The sequence below is a fragment of the Erpetoichthys calabaricus genome, chromosome 6 (assembly GCF_900747795.2).
Source record: "Erpetoichthys calabaricus chromosome 6, fErpCal1.3, whole genome shotgun sequence".
In the NCBI taxonomy this organism is placed as follows: domain Eukaryota; kingdom Metazoa; phylum Chordata; class Cladistia; order Polypteriformes; family Polypteridae; genus Erpetoichthys; species Erpetoichthys calabaricus.
Window position 1 is genome coordinate 156,667,704 of NC_041399.2, and position 19,436 is coordinate 156,687,139.

At 38.9% G+C, this 19,436-nt stretch overlaps 1 protein-coding gene across 2 annotated transcripts in view; it reads left to right on the forward strand.

Annotated features, from left to right (window-relative positions):
* The first annotated feature begins 1,146 nt into the window (after window positions 1–1,146).
* The window catches only part of lztfl1 (leucine zipper transcription factor-like 1), an 85,485-nt gene continuing 67,195 nt past the window's right edge, over window positions 1,147–19,436 (forward strand). Inside the window, exons 1-2 of one of the 2 annotated variants that reach the window (XM_028804040.2) lie at window positions 1,147–1,349; window positions 8,308–8,432. In XM_028804040.2, coding sequence (XP_028659873.1) covers window positions 1,347–1,349; window positions 8,308–8,432 — 128 coding nt within the window. In that variant the 5' untranslated portion in view covers window positions 1,147–1,346. The remainder of the gene's footprint in view (window positions 1,350–8,307; window positions 8,433–19,436) is intronic. The other variant, XM_028804039.2, reaches the window with a different exon arrangement.

Sequence of the window (19,436 nt, forward strand, 5' to 3'; positions counted from 1 at the left end):
GAAAAAATACTTAAGATTTGTTGTGAAACTTATTTTTGATCATCATCTACCTTTACAAAAACAGTATGGGGTGGGGTTTTCTATGCAAAATGCTAAGGCTTAATTTTATCCCAAGCATCACATCTAGATTCAGACACCCATTGTATAATACGGCTGAATATTCTGGTAAAATCTTGTACTTACATATTTAATGTTCAAATTAAATTTTACCTATGTTTAATTGTCCTTATCTTAATGTTGGTTTCTCTTACATGAAATTTGGCATTTTCTGAATTGTATTTAGCGACGTAAATAAATGTAAAACGCGTCAGTTCAATATTAACCTGTGTACTCCAATTTTTGACCTCACCCAGATAATAAATATTTCTTCGGTCTGCAGAAACATAATCCACTGCATCTGCGCTCGGCGCATGGTATCCCTAAACGTTCTGATTTATTCCCACACCGCCGACAATGCAATAGTCCCAAAAGTATATTTTCTTTACATATACACGATTTGGGTATCGTCGTTTCTTTGGTATTAGCGTAAAACCCGGGTTTCCAGCGCACTTCTTGCCGATACAAGTGGCCCAACCGGCTGATCTCAAAAAATCTATGCGACAAGCAGTTATCATCAGTGTTGTATGTAGAGTCTGCATCGTCACTGTACATTTAGAGTTGCAGAGTTTCTGACACATTTAATAGAGACAAAGTTTTTCCCTTAGTGGTCACCTTGAAGCCTTGTCGTCAAACTAATGCTTATCGACTAGCCAATAAAGCACGCTTTTATCTGCAATGTTGCCACTGCACCAGAAAGTGTCCGAATTCACCACTATCACATACCAATTTCAATGGTATCTGCGTGAAAATGGCAATGGCATTCGCATGAAATTTTCCAGCTCCCTAAATATTATCAGTCATAGCCCACGAACGTAGCAAAGTCGTCTCTCCCAGCTGTGAAGTCGTTTTAATCCATGCCTCCGAACTAGCATGAAAATACATAATTAATCGGATTGATGGTATTTCACAATTTGCTTAATGCGCAATAAAAACAAAAAAAAAATCCTTAACAGTTCGAAAAACAACTCCTCAACGCTCGTAACAGACGTCATGGTGTCTTCAAATCGGGTCGCACAGAATTTGACGTCAGCAGCTGTTGCGTAGCAGCCGGTTGTCAATGTGTTGACGCCGTCTGTTTCCAGGCGATGGATGTGGCTAAGCGTATCGCGGGTGCGTAACTGAAGGACTAGAGAAGAGGAACGAGAGCTTAAGTTTTTTTCTTTCTTTCTGTGAAAATCAAATGTGCAATTTTTAGGGCTTTTTTTGCTAACCCAACTCGTATGAAAACCTGACAGCCGACATCCAAAATGGTGAGTAAATGAAAAATCCCAACCACGCAAATCAGCAGGCCAAGCAGCACCAGAGCAAGAGTTGCACTTCGTCTCACTCGGCCGCGACGAGAAGTGTACAGTTGACCTGCACAGGACCTTCAACTCCTACTGATAAGGAAATATTTGTGAATTAACCACAGAAAAACAAATATATTGCAGCAGTTTTGGCACTGTTCAGTACAGTACCCAATCCTGCCTCAGTGCAAATAAAGTAGTACACACTATATCTAGCTATTTCAGAAATTTGAATCCTTTTGTTGTCTGTTTATTTTATGGTTTTATGGTTTCCAAATACATTGCAATAGCTATAAAAATCAGTTTTATAATTTACAGCCTAGATGATAATGACATTCTCTTTACTATTGCTCTGTAGCGCCGTTTTACTCGTCTAAACTTCTTTTTAATTAAATTGCGCATGTGCATCTACTGCCGGTATAGGTTAGAGTAGCTTATTTTTTGGTTATTTTTCTTAATAAATGTGTGACTTGTTAAAGAAAATGGAGATGTGTATGTTCACTGAAGAAGTAGTCATCATTAAATTATTAATGTTTTTTATTTTTACATGATAAATTCAGGGCAAATATTAAGAATCAGTTTTGGCTATGACATTCGTTCATTGCAGGACATTCTCATAATTAATTTCAAACTGTTGATTGCTGCAGAGTCGGTTTAATCAAAGTTGTGTGATTCTATACAAGAGGTAACCTAACCTTAAAATTCAAGTTAAAATAATGGGTTATTACTGATGTTGGAGCTACCTGGTGTTTGGATGAGATGGTTTTTAGTTTACTACTAGGTTGGCCTTTGGACATTGTACATTGTGGATTGCTTTAGATAGCCCATAAATTGGGACCTAAATTTACAAGTGGCACATAATATTGACAATTTTACCTGCATCGACTTGAGCACCTTCCATACATTTGAAAGAAAATGTGATAATTTGGCGTCACACGTTATTGCAGTGGTTAGCAATGATGCCTTAGAGCTCCATAGTCCTGGGCTTAAGCAGCTTTCTGTGTGGAGTTTGCATGTTTTCTGCATATTGGCATTGATTTTCTCATGGTAATTTTTGATTTTGTTTACTTCCTCAGAATGCACAGACCAAACTGATGGAAGATTTATAATCAGATCTGGTCTGAGTTAGTGAGTATGGGTATGAAAATAACTGTGCAATGTGATTGTCTTACACATTTTGCTTGGTTATTTTTTTTCTTATGCCCAGTGTTATTGAGATGGACTGCAATCGCATATTGGAAAGAACAGGTCAGAAAAGGATGATTAGACAGATTACCAATTTGTTGTTGGCAAAGAAATATGTAATGTGGCAAATAACATTTCATCACAGGGCCTACTCACACACAATCCAAAAATCAAACAGAGCCAGTTTTGGCCCTGTTCTAAAAATCTTCAAGGATGTGGGAGGATTACCTTTGCAAGAACTTGCAAACTCCAACCAAAAAATAACTGGGTATGAGATTTGATCCCAGATGTAGATATGGATTCATGAGGTGCCAGTACTTATCACTGTGCCACTATCTATTATTATTATACATCCTAATATTAATATTTTACTTATGGGTAATGGTAATTTACTACTTCTCCTCTGAACATTTTGTGGTGCAAAGCCTTGTCGATTTGTTTCTGTGTCTGCTCAGTGATATTACAAAGTTTTTGACTTTAACATTTGTTGTGCAGCATGAGGAGAGAATAGTTTTAACATATTAGCTTAAAAAATATAAAAACATTAATTCATGGTAATCCGTACATCAGCGATGAAGGCAGAAGAATGGGCATGCACACAGATTTTGTTATAAGTGGGAATGTGAGTTGCCTTTTCAGCTTTAGCCATTTTCTGTGGATATTTTTCTAGACATTTTGGACCTGTTCTTTGTAGCATCTGCACATTTTATGACTGTCTCATCTATGGCTAAATAATTTTGCACTTGTTATGGCAACTACATTATTTGACCAGAACAGGTCATTAAGCCCATTATAAATGGGTAATCTCTTTGTAGCTTGTCAGTGTATAAGCATGCCCATTGTGTTGCAGTGCCTTCTTCCATGGTTGGTCTTGAAGTGATGCCAGCTTCTGGGTTGTGGTGAGCATTTAAGTAGTTTGGCTGGAGGTGGCAAGGCTAGGAATGGAGTCTTCAACAAGGCGAATATTCTACTTCCTTTGGATTAAATTTTTCTGGTACTTGAATTATATCTGAATACTAGAGATATTGGGTTATTTATTGACTCTAAATTGGCCATATTTAAGAGAATATGATTATGTAAGTTAGTGTGCTGTATTATAGACTAGTGCTGTGTTTAGTTAGGTTCTTGTCTTGTGCCCAAATTTAGCTGGAATTCATTCAGCCCTCTTGTGACCTGTTATTATTTTTCAGTGACTGGAAGAATAGGTTAACTAAACGTGTTGTTGTACCTTTTCAATATTTGGCGGGTAGAATACAAACTGTATTATTTTAATATATATAAAACTAGCCACTATATGTCAAAGACAGGTAATAGAATATTTTTAAAATATTTGCTATCTCTTGCCCTATGTATACTTGTACTGCTTTCCTTGGTATTCACGTGTATGTAAACCTGTTTTCACCAGCACTCCCTTTCTCAAGCATGTTCCCGTAAAGCCTGCTTCTCAGATTCTGTCATTATTTTTGAGTTGTCTTTCTTGCCTCCTGTCAGGTTTTATACTTCCTGTCTTTGGTGGTGATTCTTTCATTGTTCACCTTTACTTCTCTTTATGTACTGTATCTCACAGTCACAGTTCTTCTTTTGTTACGTCACCAAAGCCAAACTGACCAATCAGATTGCTCTGAGGAACTGATCACAGAGACCTTAGAGTTTTATCATATAGCAGATAGCCAATCTTTATATATGATCTTCATTTGGATCTTGATCTTTGTTTGTCTGCGAATTCACTGCCTTGTGTGGTGTTCCTGCTGTGTTCAGTAGAGGGCAGTAGTGATGGAGGAGGAGAGGAAGTGAGGGGGAGGATCGTTGGATGAGGTTGGAGTGTGGTGATTAAAGAGGATTCAACTAAAGGAGACTACGTGCTGTTTGTACTGGCTGAATACACAACACCTTGGTTGTTACTTTTGTTTACAAACACTGTCGATAGCACTCTTTGTGTTTAGTTCTGGCGTTGACACCGTGCTTTGTGTTTAGATCTGGCGTCGACACCTGCTTCGTTGTCGAGACTGTGGTTTTTTGTGATTCTATCGACCGTCGTTGGCAGCACTTCGTCCAAATCGAATGTTCACCCACTTCTTGGAGTCGTCAGTCAGAGTATATAAATCGGGCACACTTCTGTGATTTTCCATCAGTCGGCGTTTGGAGTTCAAGAAAGAAGCATTGGTTCTTCCTTACTCTTTGGATTGCCACAAAGCAACCTGTGAGATTGGAGAAAGGTTGAGAAGAGATCGTGACAGGAAACGACAGCGTCATGAAAACGAGACGGACTGTGAACGGAGAGATGCAGAAATGCTCCTCCACCACCACATAATTACTATTCGGACAGTGATTCCGAGTAGGCCATTCCTATCGAATCAATGTCCAAGGGTTTTGTTTTGTAATTTTGTTTCCCTTATATAAAATCATAATGCTGTGCGACGAAGGGCCCAGTTCACGACTGGCAGCCGCGTTTAAACAGGGAGCCCTTTACAGACAACTTTAACACGCGCAACGTAGTTGGGCGCACATGGCTAGTAAACTATAATTTCTATATTTTGTGGTTAACAGTTAGTTTAATTAGCTTATTAAATCTATTCATTCTTTAATTTGTAATATTACTCATTGAAAAGTACAGATTAAGGAATATTTTATATATAAAAAATATTAAAAAAAAAAAACATTTTCTGCACTTGGATGAATGTACAGTATGTACAGTGGAACCTCGGTTCACGAACGCCTCGGTACACGTACAACTCGGTTTACGACCAAAAAGTTCGCCAAACTTTTGCCTCGGTTCACGACCACACACTCGGTATACGAACAAGCCAGTTTCCCTTTCGGTTTGTGCGCGCTGATGATTTCCGCACGTGTTGCATTGTTCTCGGTCAGACGTGAACTGCTGCAATGTAAGAGAGAGAGAGAGAGAGCAGGCAGGCTCATGTGCTGATGAGAGAGAGAGAGAGAGCAGGCAGGCTCGAGTGCTGATGAGAGAGAGAGAAAGAGAGCAGGCAGGCTCGTGTGCTGGAGATAGAGAGAGAGAGAGCAGGCAGGCTCCCGTGCTAGAGAGAGAGAGAGAGAGAGAGCAGCATGCAGTAATGATGGCAGCTCCGGCTCTTTTTAAAGCTTCGGCTCTTTTGGATCGGCTCCCTTTAAAGAGCTGGCTCTTACGGCTCCCGAATGGCTCTTCGTTTAGTATCACTTGGATGCTTATATTTTAGCCTAATTAAGCAATTATAAATGGTTTGTGTATAGCCTAAGCAATTTCTTTTTCATTGTTTTCAGACATTACGTATTTTTATGCATTTTTTCATTACAATAAATACACAGTTACTATTGTTTAACATTTTAATAAAAGCTTTAAATGAACAACTTAACACAAAAACACAGCAAACAAATTAAATAAAGGCCAAACTCAACAACAACAACACAACACTATGACTCTTTGAATAAACGTTTTTAGGCCAGGTTGGCATTCAGAAATGCCAGATGCCTCAGCTTAGGTGGGCTGATGCGATTTCTCCTCTCCGTGATTATTTGTCCTGTTTTTGAGAAGACTCTTTCTGAGGGGACCGATGTAGCAACAATGCAAAGTCTTCCTACCATTACCTTAACCAGGCGTGGGTAGACTGCAGCCTTGGCCTCCCACCAGCTCAGTGGGTCTTCAGATCTTTGGATGAGGGGCTCCTCAAGATAGGACCTCAACTCCAGCATAGCATCAGCTGTGGGATTTCTCCTTGCAGTGTCTCCTGTTGCTCTTTCGTCAAAGAGCCTCCACACAGCAGAAGCTTGTGGTTCCTGTGAACACGCCCCTGCTCCAATTTCTTCCTCTTGGCCCTCTGATGGAGGAGCAGACAGGCTGCTGGGGTTGCATCTTGCTGCTGCTGCACTTATTCTTTGAAATGCCTCATCCACAGCTCTTTTGTCATTAAATGCTACCTTTTTTCCAGAGCAGTGTTTTCTGAAAGCACAGTGTTGTACTCCATCCTCAGATATATAGTTATGGAATAATTGTTTGGGACAAAGTTTTTCTGCTAGGGAGAACATACATGGGGTTTAAGGCCTGTACAAAAGTTGTAAATCCTCTGTCCTCCACAATGGAAAATGGTTAAAAGTCGCCAGCTATCATTTTAGCCAGCTCCTCATCGACACTTATTTGTTTGTTTGGCGTCATTTGTTTTGGAATAAATGTGCTTATTTTGGTTTGAACTGAAGACCGTGTTATACCTGCAGTTTTCGGTAAGACAGTGGATGCTGCAGCAGAAGTACTTGGCTCTTTTCCAGGGTCAGTGGATGGCAGGAGAGAGGGCACGCTCTCCTCCAGTTGCACGGATGGGTGGGTGGTTCTTATATGTCTGTGCAGGTTTGTTGTTGACCCTGCTATAACGGATATTTTCATATTACAAATTCTGCACTTGGCTTTGCAGTCTCCAATATCAGTGAAATGCAGCCAGAGGCTGCTTCTTTTTCGGCTTTCACTCATTTCTTCACTCTTCTATTTTTCTTCATGATGCGCTTGCATTTAAATCTGGCTCCTCGTCTGTCGCAGCGACAGGTACACAGAGCGACACTGTCGCTCTGTGTACCTGGCCTGTACCAACACTCGCTGTCTGTGGAGCGTCTGCCCCCCTTTCTTCTTTCACATAATGGTACGATCCTAGTCAGATGTGTTGTTCGTGAACTAGCCGGCATTATGAGCCAATGTTCTGTGCGCCCATATAAGTAAAGTCCCGCCCCTGCCGAATGGATTTTCAGCAGAGCTGAGCAGGCAATACTGTACTATCTGGAGCGGCTGAAGCCTCGGCTCTGCTCAACGGGCATCGGCTCCTCTCGTTCGCTTCAAAGCATTGGCTCTTAGAACTGGCTCGTTCGCGAATGACACATCACTAGCATGCAGCTGAGAGCGAGCCTGTACGTGCAGCTGAGCAGGGAGCCTGGGTGTTTGTCAGTGTTATTCAATGTTTTTACATTAGTTTACTATTACACTGTGCATTCTAGGGTGTAATTAACTATATTTGTGCTTAAAAATATTTTAAAAAATATATTTACATACAGTTCGTACGGTCTGGAACGGATTAATTGTATTGTTTACGACCAGAGGTTTGGAACGAATTATGGTCGTGAACCAAGGTTCCACTGTATGTTTAATTTCAGAAATGGAACAAAAAAATACAATATTATGTGATAAACTGGGGAATAGTTATCTAAGTTAATAACATAGTATTGTGAAACAAAAACAGCTCTATATGTATTTCTCTTTGATCTTAAAATGTGAGTTTGTGCGATGACAAATATCTTATCAAAGCAATCACTACTTCTACTACTAGGTCACTACTTCTTTATTTCAACAGTTTTTGAGGCAATTTTTTGAATATTCAAATTCAAACTTTAAACCAATGTCATGCCAGCTGCATAAGGGATGGTGAGGTTAATGATGTATGGGATGTTTAGAGATATATTGGATTGAGCTAAAATATGTGTAAAAACATTAAAAAGTATTTACATTTACACCTGATATTCAACAGATAAAGCCCAAACCTGTGCCAATACAAATGTATATAGGAAATAAAAATTAAAGAAACCATCATATCTTGAACAGAGAAAAAAATTAATTAGGTTACATTTGTTATATACAGTATACAACAGTTACGAACTTACCTGACACATTACTGTGCCGAACACAAGGCTGAACAATTAAAATAATGATGTGTAATGCCAAACATGAATTTGAAGGTTGATGTAATTTTTTTCTCCTTTACAGGCAGAACTAGGAGTGAATGATCATCATCAAAATGAGCTCATCAACTACATGCGATTTGCCCGCTCAAATAGAGCTTTGAGACTAAAGACAATAGACTCTTGCTTTCAGGACCTGAAAAGTAGCAGGTGAATTTCTTTGTCTTTGTTGATGTGACATTTAGCTCATTTTCACATTACCGAAGAATTATGAACTACTGTACTTATTTAATGCACTAAGACTGGATTGGATATTTTACCAATTTTAATTTAAATTCAAGGTTGTTTGCAGCAGTATTTTTGAATTCCAAGATGCAGTATTTTCCTTTTTGTAGAAATTTAATACATGTATGTGTATACCTCTTGCATATGTCTAAACTGGTAAAATATTCATTGATAAATGATGGACCAAAACAAAATACAGTAAAAGATAAGTTTCTTGGGATTTTAATTATTTTATTGATCGTTCAGGATTTGTTTAATCACAACATTTTTGGTAAATATATGATGGTCAGATAAAGTATTATTGAGTTTACAATGTGTTTATGATACAGACATGGATAGTGTTAATGGCATCTGCCTCTCACAAGTGCCATCTTTGTCAAGGAGCTACTTATGGAAATATTTCAGCAATCTATTTGGGTGTTCTGCTGGCATACTGTGACTGGTAAAACACCTTTATCCTTTGAACATTTTGAAAATTACCTTGTTCTGATTTTTCTACTGATTAATTTGTTCACTGTAGCTGCTTCATTTCTCTTAGCTTATCTGAGCTTTGGGCTTCTGAGATGATAGTTCAGGACCTCTGCACGAACACATCTTGATTAACCCTAATCCTCAATTATAACAAGGTATTTATTTAATGTCGGTATTACTACTTTAAAGCTTCTGGTTATAATCTTTATGAAAATGTTTTCATTTTTGCTCTTCAATGACACCTTCTATCTGAACTAATAGCTAAAGGTAACACACAGATATAAAGAAGCAAATTGTATATTTTATTTTATATATTTACTTCATAAATACTTCTTATGTCCTACTCTGATGTAGGACAAATTCTTATCCTAGTCAGACTGTTAATACAATTCCCAGAAGTAATTCCGAGACACTCGGTAAATACTGACCCTGGTCTTAATGATAGGACATGTAGCTACACATTTCACCTTGCATCAGAGAAGCTCCACATGTGCTAGCATTAGCCAAATCAATATATCAAGGTTAAACTTTATTTAGTGATGCTTTTGAATTATAGATTCTCTATGGTTATTTGAGATGTGAAGAGGAGTCCATACCACAAATATCAGACTTTCAGTGGCAGAATTTTACTAAGCATTGCTGTTTAATAAATGATACTTGTATTATGCCAACAGTACACCTTTACTTTTACTTTTATTTTTCGGTTATGTAATAGTTTTCAAAAATTTCTATTGACAAAAATTTTCACGTGAGTACTCTGAACAGTCTGAAAATATTCAGATAGCCTGGCAACATTTACACAGAGAGGCAGTTTTGCATGTTGAGTGAAGTTTTGGTTCCATGTTCTTAGGAAATTTCATAAAAAACATTTTGATACTGGAATTTACCAAAAATGTGTAATTTCATAGTACAGTGGAACCTCGGATTGCAAGTAACTTGGTTTATGAGTGTTTTGCAAGACGAGCAAAAAATTTTAATAAATTTTGACTTGATAAACGAGTGAGGTCTTGCAGTACGAGTAGTATGTATACGCTTTGTCTGCTGAGCGTCATGTGATCACAACTGAGCTGATGGTTCTTCTCTCTCTATCGCTGCGGGATTGTGGGCAATCGTCTCCTATTCTCTGTCTGAGTCGGCGTGCCTCACTCATATAGTCAACATCCGTACGAGCGTATACTGTTTACTGCAGCATTAGCATTGTGACTCTGGGTGTGTGTGTGTGTGCTCGCTTGCTCGCGTGTGTGTTTGCTCGCACGCGCGTGTGTGCTGTGACGTGCGAGTCCCCGTCTTGCATCCTAAAACACGAAGCTGAGTCTCAGTTCTTTAGCAACACCAGCTTTATTCTGCTTGAAACAGCAACAGCGCGGTTATTTATTGTAGCGGGATCTGCCACTCTCCTATAGCAGCACAGACACAGCAGTCGGGCAGGGCCCTGCGCATTTATAATGTTCCTTGTTCCTTGTATCACCCATCAACGGCAGGCGCTTATAGCATGTCCGTGATCTTTTCGGATTCAGTTTTACGGCGAACTGCTACAGCGCTGGGAGACTGCGATTGCTTTGCGAAGCTCTTCCGCGTGTCGTCCCATTGGGTGCAATCCCACAAGAGTTTATAAACTCACTCACACCAGCCATGATTCTTTTCAAAGGTAAAGTGCAGTTAATTTGTTTTATGTATTTTTACTTTATATTTTGTATTAATCATTTTTATATGAATAGTTTTGGGTTGTGGAACAAGTCATCTGAGTTTCCATTATTTCTTATGGGGAAATTCACTTTGATATATGAGTGCTTTCGACTACAAGCACGTTTCCGGAACGAATTATGCTCGCAAACTGAGGTTCCACTGTATTAGCAAAAATTTTCAAACCAATGTGCATCATATCGTCATTTTACCTAAAATTCCATATTCAGCAGAAAGCAAAATCTCCTGACAAAGCCTTAAACAAATAAAGCAAAACTTATTTCTAAATGTATTCCTCATATGTTGCCAAAACTGAAACACTGTACTTTTTATTGAACCCTTCATCGTTCATCCAGATGACTTTCTTTTGCTACTTTCCTCCCTTTGCACTGTTTCTAAATTAACATCTGTTTTTATTGTGGGATTTATCTTTTAATTTACATGTGTTTGCAAGTATATCAATCCTCTATGCAATCAGATTACAAATAGTTTATAGTACTGTTCTCATAACTGGAGGGTCATAGTGTGTTTCATGGAGGCCAGAAATGTATAGTTGAAAATATACAGACACTGTATTTTTGAGCCGGTTTCTAGGCCTCAGAAATATGATGTAAAGACTTTAGTACTAGGGCTTCATTGAGCTGGATTTCATTGTTTCTGGTCTGATGCATTTATACTTATTTGCCATTTTCATTGTGAATGAAAATTTAAATAGAAAATATAAACCAAATAAAAAAGAAACTAAAAATATAGAGAAAAAATATTATACACTGAGATTTCTGAGCCAGTTACAACTGTTTTCCTACTCTGAGACTCTTGAGAAACACAAGCACAACTTCTCTGAAGCACTTACAAATCCCCTGTAATTGTCTGCCCAGAATTCCCTCTGGTGGCCACAGATATGCCAGCCAGACTGCTCCCCAATCTTTAACAAAATGACCAGACAACCCTGCAGGACCCTCAATAGCAAACTTCCTGCTGCCAGAAGTTACAGAGGTGGGAAATGTATGAGGTTTTATTGTGGATTCCCCACTCTCCTTCCGTTACGCTTATATTCCTTGAATTATTCATAATTCTTGCTTGTTTCTCCATCTGGCATTCTTCTAGAGCAGGTTAAAGTTGGCCTCCAATTGAGTTGTATTCCAGCACTGGTCCTGACCCAAATTATCTTTTCTGTGTATATACTTTGAGTATGTATGGGTCCAGTCTTTACATATATACCTGTACATTTTTTAAGGGTTACTTTTGCTACTATAAGAGTTATTTTAACACTAACAGTTTTGCTATGCAGTGATGTATATGAGCTTCTCTTGTAGTAAGTCCTACATACTTAGTGACATGCCTCCTTTATCAATGCTTTCCCTGATGATTTAAGAGACGTTTCAGTTCTAGTATAGAATAATTATTAATATGATTTAAAAGATCAGAGATAAAAAGCCTTAAATGACCTGTTGGTGAAGAAATCAAGTTATGAGTACAAGAAAAATAAGCTCTTTGTGTTGAAGATATGTGCTAAAATGTTAACATACAGATTCATGATAAGCTTAGCGACCAGAGCTAGAATGGACAGATTTTTAAAAGGTTTCAATGAATTTATGGAAGCTGTGATTACTGCTAAAGGTGTCAGAAAGTACTGACTGATAACACATACAACATTTACCATTTCGTTTTTTCAAAGTGCTAAACTTGACAAACAATAATTGTGCTTTACAATATATAAATTTACACACCAAACTAATTTTTATAGCACTTTTAAAATTAAATATAGGTTTGTTATACTCCAATATGTACAGTTGTTAGAAAACATACCAAAACTGAGAAAGTAACTGCAACATTGCTTACTAATCAATAAAATACTCTAAAAAGGAAACTGAGTAAAATGAAAAATGGTTAAAATTTAGATACAGTCTTGCCATCTGTTTGCAGAAAGGATCGAATAATAAACTGTAATGACAATCATTGATTTAATTTTGAAATAAAACATATTCTGCTTGCTAGACATGTGCTACTAGTCACTAATTCTGTTAAACCAGAAATACTGTGTTGCAGCAAAGCATCCTGTAGGGGGTGTCATCGTGATTTGAATTCATGTGTTCTGTGGGCAGCAACTCAGCCTCTCTATCCTAGCCAAAATTTAGTATGTGGTGTGGACCATTCAGTCTGCTTTTCAGAATTCCATATATTAAATTTATATTTCTGCTCTGAATTACAAATTTTAGTTAATGTTCAATCTTTGTTGTATAATATATTTAAAACATTCTCAGTAATATTTATGTAATTCACTTAAATATATTATAAATTAGTGTTTCTGTTGTTTTCCAGTACTTCATGTAAAACATTTTTGAAGCTTGTATGCTGGGTTTTACATATACATTTTCTCTACCTCTGCAGTGTACCTATCGTTCTAGATAATAATCACTATTTTCCCCAACAGTATTAGTATGCAAGCTTTGTTCTGACTTGTAGCGTGCTGTGATTCTGTAGTGTGCTGTGAGTATTTGATAGCAAACTTTTGATTTGTTGCTGTGTTTCTGCACTCTGTAATTGAGAATTTCTCATTTCAGCTGAAAACATTATGCAGCATGCTACATCTTCTTTCTGAGTAGGGGTTGCCTAACTGAAAAGTAACAGCACCCAAAATGCAGGCCCATTTTGTTTTTAGTTTAGTGTACTTTCTTGCCTTTTTGTGTTCTTCCCCAATCATCCCTTACTTCTATGTATGTTCCTAAAAATTCTTTAGTAATATGCTTAGCTCTCCTTTTTTAAATGTTTAAAGAATAGGGGGCTTTGCCCCCTGCTCGCCTCACTCACTTACCCCCTTCCCAAACCCCAGGGCACGCTACGCACCAGCCACTTCGCGTCTCTGCCGCTCACGTTGTGAAGGTGGGCCTGAACGCATGCTAAGGAGATGCGGTCTGATCAGCTGCTGGCGTGCTGCTGCTGCCACCGAGCTACGTGTTCTGCTTGTCGCGCTGTGTGTCGATCATTTAAAAGCCTGTACAGCAGCTGTCCTTTTGTCTCACTGCCGTGCCTCTAGCGGGACATTAAAGTGTCTCTCGTGGGATGTCAAAGTGTCTTTCCGAATCAGCTGCTGGTTTGCTGCTGTCGATCTGCGTGTTAATCGTGCTGCGTGTTGATCATTTAAAAGCCTGTACAGCAGCTGTCCTTTTGTCTCACTGCCTTGTCTCGCGAGAAGTTAAAGTGTCTCTCGCGGGATGTCAAAGTGTCTTTCCGAGAAGATCATGTCTCGACCCTAGATTTTTTTATTTTAATAGAGATATGCCTCTTTTTGTTTTCCCCCAATCTGTCATTTTCTGTAGTTATTTTCTTCTAGTTTCTTGAACTGTGGAGTATTTTGTTTTACTTTGTTTGCATTTTGAAATTTAGTCTGTTTAATTGTTTATGTTCTTAAGTTATAATAGCATCATTGTGCAGAGTGTTTATGTCTAAAGAATGCTCCCTGTTGCTGTAACAGCAATACATATGTATTGTGATGGTCATTTATTTAAGAGTAAAGGACTACATTAATGTGTTGTTAAAATGTTGTGTAAAAATTAAACTGAAGACTTTGTGTAATAAAAACATAATTTGGTTAGTTCTAAGAATTACAGATTCACAGTCAAGGTCTTCTGATTATGACTTTTGCTTTTCCCCTAATATTACATTTTTCATGATCAGTTACACCCAATTTATAATATGAATACAATTCCAATCCTCTGGCACGCAAGTAAATAATTCAAGAAAACGTCCAGGTAAACATAACTATTTGATAAGCAGCTAAGAAATGTCTCATGTTGTGGTTGTTAGACACATATGAGTATATTATTGGATTTAGCTAGCCTTCACTTTTTAAGCATACCTGGTTGGAAAGATTATGTGTCTGCCCTGCAAAAGAGTGGTGCCCTATCTAGGAATGGTTCATATCTTGTGTCCAGTTCTTACTAGATAGCCCCAGACCCTCCGTGACCATGACTTGAATTACGTAGACTTTAAAATTAAAGGTTGGATCTCCCTTTTGAAGCTATAAGGCATAAACCAGAATGACATCATAAAATAGTTCTTGGGGGGGGAAAAAAATAAGCAATTTGGATGCAGAAACAAAATATTGAAATTAATTTAGAATTCCTGTATGGCACATTAACTGAGCTTAGAAAAAATGTAGTGTCTTGAAAAATAAATAATCTAATATTATATTATCAATCTTCAATGACCAGGAGGAAGGAGAAGAAGAGGGGGGAGATGTGTCCGGAGGCAGGAGGAGAGGAGGAAAGTAAAAAGAATGGAACTGAGGGTAGGAACTTTGAATGTTGGCAGTATGACTGGTAAGAGGAGAGAGTTAGCAGATATGAGGGAGAGAAGGAAGGTTGATATATTGTGCATGCAAGAGACTAAATGGAAGGGGAGTAAGGCCAGGTGGATTGGAGGTGGATTCAAATTGTTCTATCATGGTGTGGATGGAAGGAGAAATGGGGTAGGATTTATTCTGAAGGAGCAGTATGTCAGGAGTGTTTTGGAGGTGAAAAGAGTGTCGGGCAGAGTAATGATTATGAAGCTGGAAATTGGAGGTGTGATGATGAATGTTGTTAGTGCATATTTAGTGCAAGATAGTTACTGCAAGTTGGGTGTGCAATGGGTGAGAAAGTGTACCCAAGGGACAGAAAGTGGTGATTGGAGCATATTTCAATGGGCATGTTGGTGAAGGGAACAGTGGCGATGAGGAGGTGATGGGTAGGTATGGTGTCAAGGAGAGGAATGAAGAAGGTCCGAGGATAGTGGATTTTGCCAAAAGGATGGACATGGCTGTGGTGAATACGAATTGTAAGAAGAGGGAGGAACATAGGGTTACGTACAAGAGTGGAGGAAGATGCGCACAGGTAGATTACATCCTATGCAGAAGAGTTGATCTGAAGGAGATTGAAGACTGCAAAGTGGTGGCAGGGGAAAGTGTAGTTAAGCAGCATAGGGTGGTGGTCTGTAGGATGACGTTGGAGATCAAGAGAGTGAGGGCAGAGCCAAGGATGAAATGGTGGAAGTTGAAAAATGAAGACTGCAAGGTTGAGTTTAGGGAGGAGGTGAGACAGGCACTGGGTGGCACTGAAGAGTTACCAGACAGCTGGGATAACTACAGCAGATGTAGTAAAGGTGACAGCAAGAAGGGTGCTTGGCGTGACATCTGGAAAGAGGAAGGAGGAAAAGGAAACCTGGTAGTGGAATGAGAAAATACAGGAGAGTATACAGAGGAAGAGGATGGAAAAGAAGAAGTGGGATAGTCACAGAGATGCAGAAAGTAGACAAGAGTACAAGAAGATAAGGCTGAAGGTGAAGAGAGAGGTGGCAAAGGCTAAAGAAAAGGCGTGTGATGAGTTTTATGAGAGGATGGACACTAAGGAGGGAGAAAAGGACCTGTACCGATTGGCTAGACACAGGGTCTGAGCTGGGAAAGATGTGCAGCAGGTTAGGGTGATAGAGGATAAAGATGGAAACATACTCACAAGCGAGGAGAGTGTGTTGAGCAGATGGAAAGAGTACTTTGAGAGGCTGATGAATGAAGAGAACGAGAGAGAGAAGAGGTTGGATGATGTGGAGATAGTGAATCAGAAAGTGCAATGGATTAGCAAAGAGGAAGTAAGGACAGCTATGAAGAGGATGTAAAATGGAAAGGCCGTTGGTCCAGATGACATACCAATGGAAGCATGGAGGTGTTAAGGAGAGATGGCGGTGGAGTTTTTAACCAGATTGTTTAATGGAATCTTGGAAAGTGAGAGGATGCCTGAGGAGTGGAGAAGAAGTGTACTGGTGCCGATATTTAAAAGAATAAGGGGGATGTACAGGGCTGCAGTAACTACAGGGGAATAAAATTGATGAGCCACAGCATGAAGTTATGGGAAAGAGTAGTGGAAGCTAGGTTAAGAAGTGAGGTAATGATTAGTGAGCAGCAGTATGGTTTCATGCCAAGAAAGAGCACCATAGATGCAATGTTTGCTCTGAGGATGTTAATGGAGAAGTTTAGAGAAGGCCAGAAGGAGTTGCATTGTGTCTTTGTGGACCTGGAGAAAGCATATGACAGGGTACCTCGACAGGAGCTGTGGTACTGTATGAGAAAGTTGGGAGTGGCAGAGAAGTATGTAAAAGTTGTACAGGATATGTACGAGGGAAGTGTGACAGTGGTGAGGTCTGCGATAGGAGTGACAGATGCATTCAAGTTGGAGGTGGGATTACATCAGGGATCGGCTCTGAGCCCTTTCTTATTTGCAATGGTGATGGACAGGTTGACAGACAAGATTAGACAGGAGTCCCCATGGACTATGATGTTTGCTGATGACATTGTGATCTGTAGCGATAGTAGGCAGCAGGTTGAGTAGACCCTGGAGAGGTGGAGATATGCTCTAGAGACGAGAGGAATGAAGGTCAGTAGGAACAAGACAGAATACATGTGTATAAATGAGAGGGAGGTCAGTGGAATGGTGAGGATGCAGGGAGTAGAGTTGACGAAGGTGGATGAGTTTAAATACTTGGGATCAACAGTACAGAGTAATGGGGATTTTGGAAGAGAGGTGAAAAAGAGAGCGCAGGCAGGGTGGAATGGGTGGAGAAGAGTGTCAGGAGTAATCTGTGACAGATGGGTATCAGCAAGAGTGAAAGGGAAGGTCTACAGGACGGTAGTGAGACCAGCTATGTTATATGAGTTGGAGACAATGGCACTGACCAGAAAGCAGAAGACAGAGCTGGAGGTAGCAGATTTAAAGATGCTAAGATTTGCACTGGGTGTAACGAGGATGGATAGGATTAAAAATGAGTACATTAGAGGGTCAGCTCAAGTTGGATGGTTGGGAGACAAAGTCAGAGAGGCGAGATTGCGTTGGTTTGGACATGTGCAGAGGAGAGATGCTGGGTATATTGGGAGAAGGATGCTAAGGACAGAGCTGCCAGGGAAGAGGAAAAGAGGAAGGCCTAAGCGAAGGTTTATGGATGTGGTGAGAGAGGACATGCAGGAGACTGGGTGTAACAGAGCAAGATGCAGAGGACAGAAAGATATGAAAGAAGAATATCTGCTGTGGAAACCCCTAACAGGAGCAGCTGAAAGAAGAAGAAGAAGAATGACCAGGTCATCAAAAAACCCTACTATAGTAGACGGGGGAAAAAAAATTTTGAGTTCTGAAGAAAAACTCTAAACCAAATGTCGGTGAAGTCAACAACCTCCATATTACAAGGCTGAAAGTGTCACAGACTGCTGTGCACGGCAGACTTTAATAACACAGTGATAAAAGTTACACTTTAAGATGCAAAGATATCCGCAACAAAAAATGAAAACAGTGCAGATATGTGCCAGAAGAGTTGTGGCACACAGTATTATATACAGATGAGCAAATGTAAAGCTACATCTAATTGGGGTAATATTGATAGAGTGGAGAAAGGAACAAAGAGTAGGAATCATGTTATGTCAGTAAGCCAGCACATTTTAAAAGGGGAACAAGGAGAATAGACTGAAGACAGGTAAAGGGTCAGAACTGAGAGATCAAGAAAGTCGAAGTGCCAAAACCAAAGCAAGAAGTGAAAAATCACAGTCTGAGAATTTAAATTCAGAAAACGAGGGATCAAAAAATACATATTATTGAGAAAGGCACAAAGCAAGGTTTGTTGTCTGCAGCTCAGATGAGAACACTGTTAATTAGATAACCTTTTAACCCCATTGCTGCAGTTACCTCCTACAAAAAGCTGCAAAAAGACAATCACAAATGAAACAAAATCCAAAATGTATAACACATCCAAAGTAGATGACCTTATATTGGGAAGTATGGTGGAAATTTATTTGTTATTGCTTAGCCATGTTTGGGAGTATTAAGGCCTTGTTCATTTAAATTCTTAATGATTAAACGAATTCTTGTTCAGTAGAGTGACTTTAGAAGTGTATGAAAACATCTTGTCTTGTTAGATATAAAATGTATCCCCACACATATTGAAATCTCTTTATTTCACCAGACAATGATACAAAATCAAGAAATAAATTGGAAAGCCTGAATGAGTCAGTTTATGAGTTGCTAACACATTTAAATTGCTGAAATGGAGACAGAAGTCAGAAATACTTAAAAGCAAACTACTGGTCTGCATGGCCTCAAAAGGTTTTGCTTACCATCTCAAAAGAACCCACAAATAAACAACCAGAAGATTACAGTGAAAATACATATTGTCCCAATACTTATTCTCTCCTGAAATGGGTGAATAGGACACTATAGAAATATCATTGTAAAACATTAAAGCATATACAGTATGTGCAGGAATGCTCAGAGATTAAAGGCAGCACTGTATATGTTTGTTTTATAGTCTCAGATCTGATTAGCTTTTGTCTACATCAGTTTTGATCATGAGTGGAATAAATAGGTGCCATATACAGTGGTCGAATAATGAAAATTGTGAAACACACAGAATAATAAAACTATTGCAGGAATATTTTCCCTGATTTCTTTCAGCTACCTCACCATATATGCAGCTGTTTAGTTGAAAGAGATTGCAAAGGGTAGTGTGAATAAGGGTATGTGATCCCAAGTTTATTTCATGGATTTTACCAAATAAGGGCTGCCATTTAAATAATAATGTAGAGTATATGTAAATTCTTCTTGCATACATTCACTTGAAAAGTAAAATAAGAGTTTGTACTGGCAATCCTGACTTGAAATTCAAGTTCAACTGCCCTGACTTTTTTCAGCTGCAGCCTTTATTGTGAGGTAAGAAATGGTGGAGGTTATTTTATTTTACATGTGGCCTGTTTATTTACTG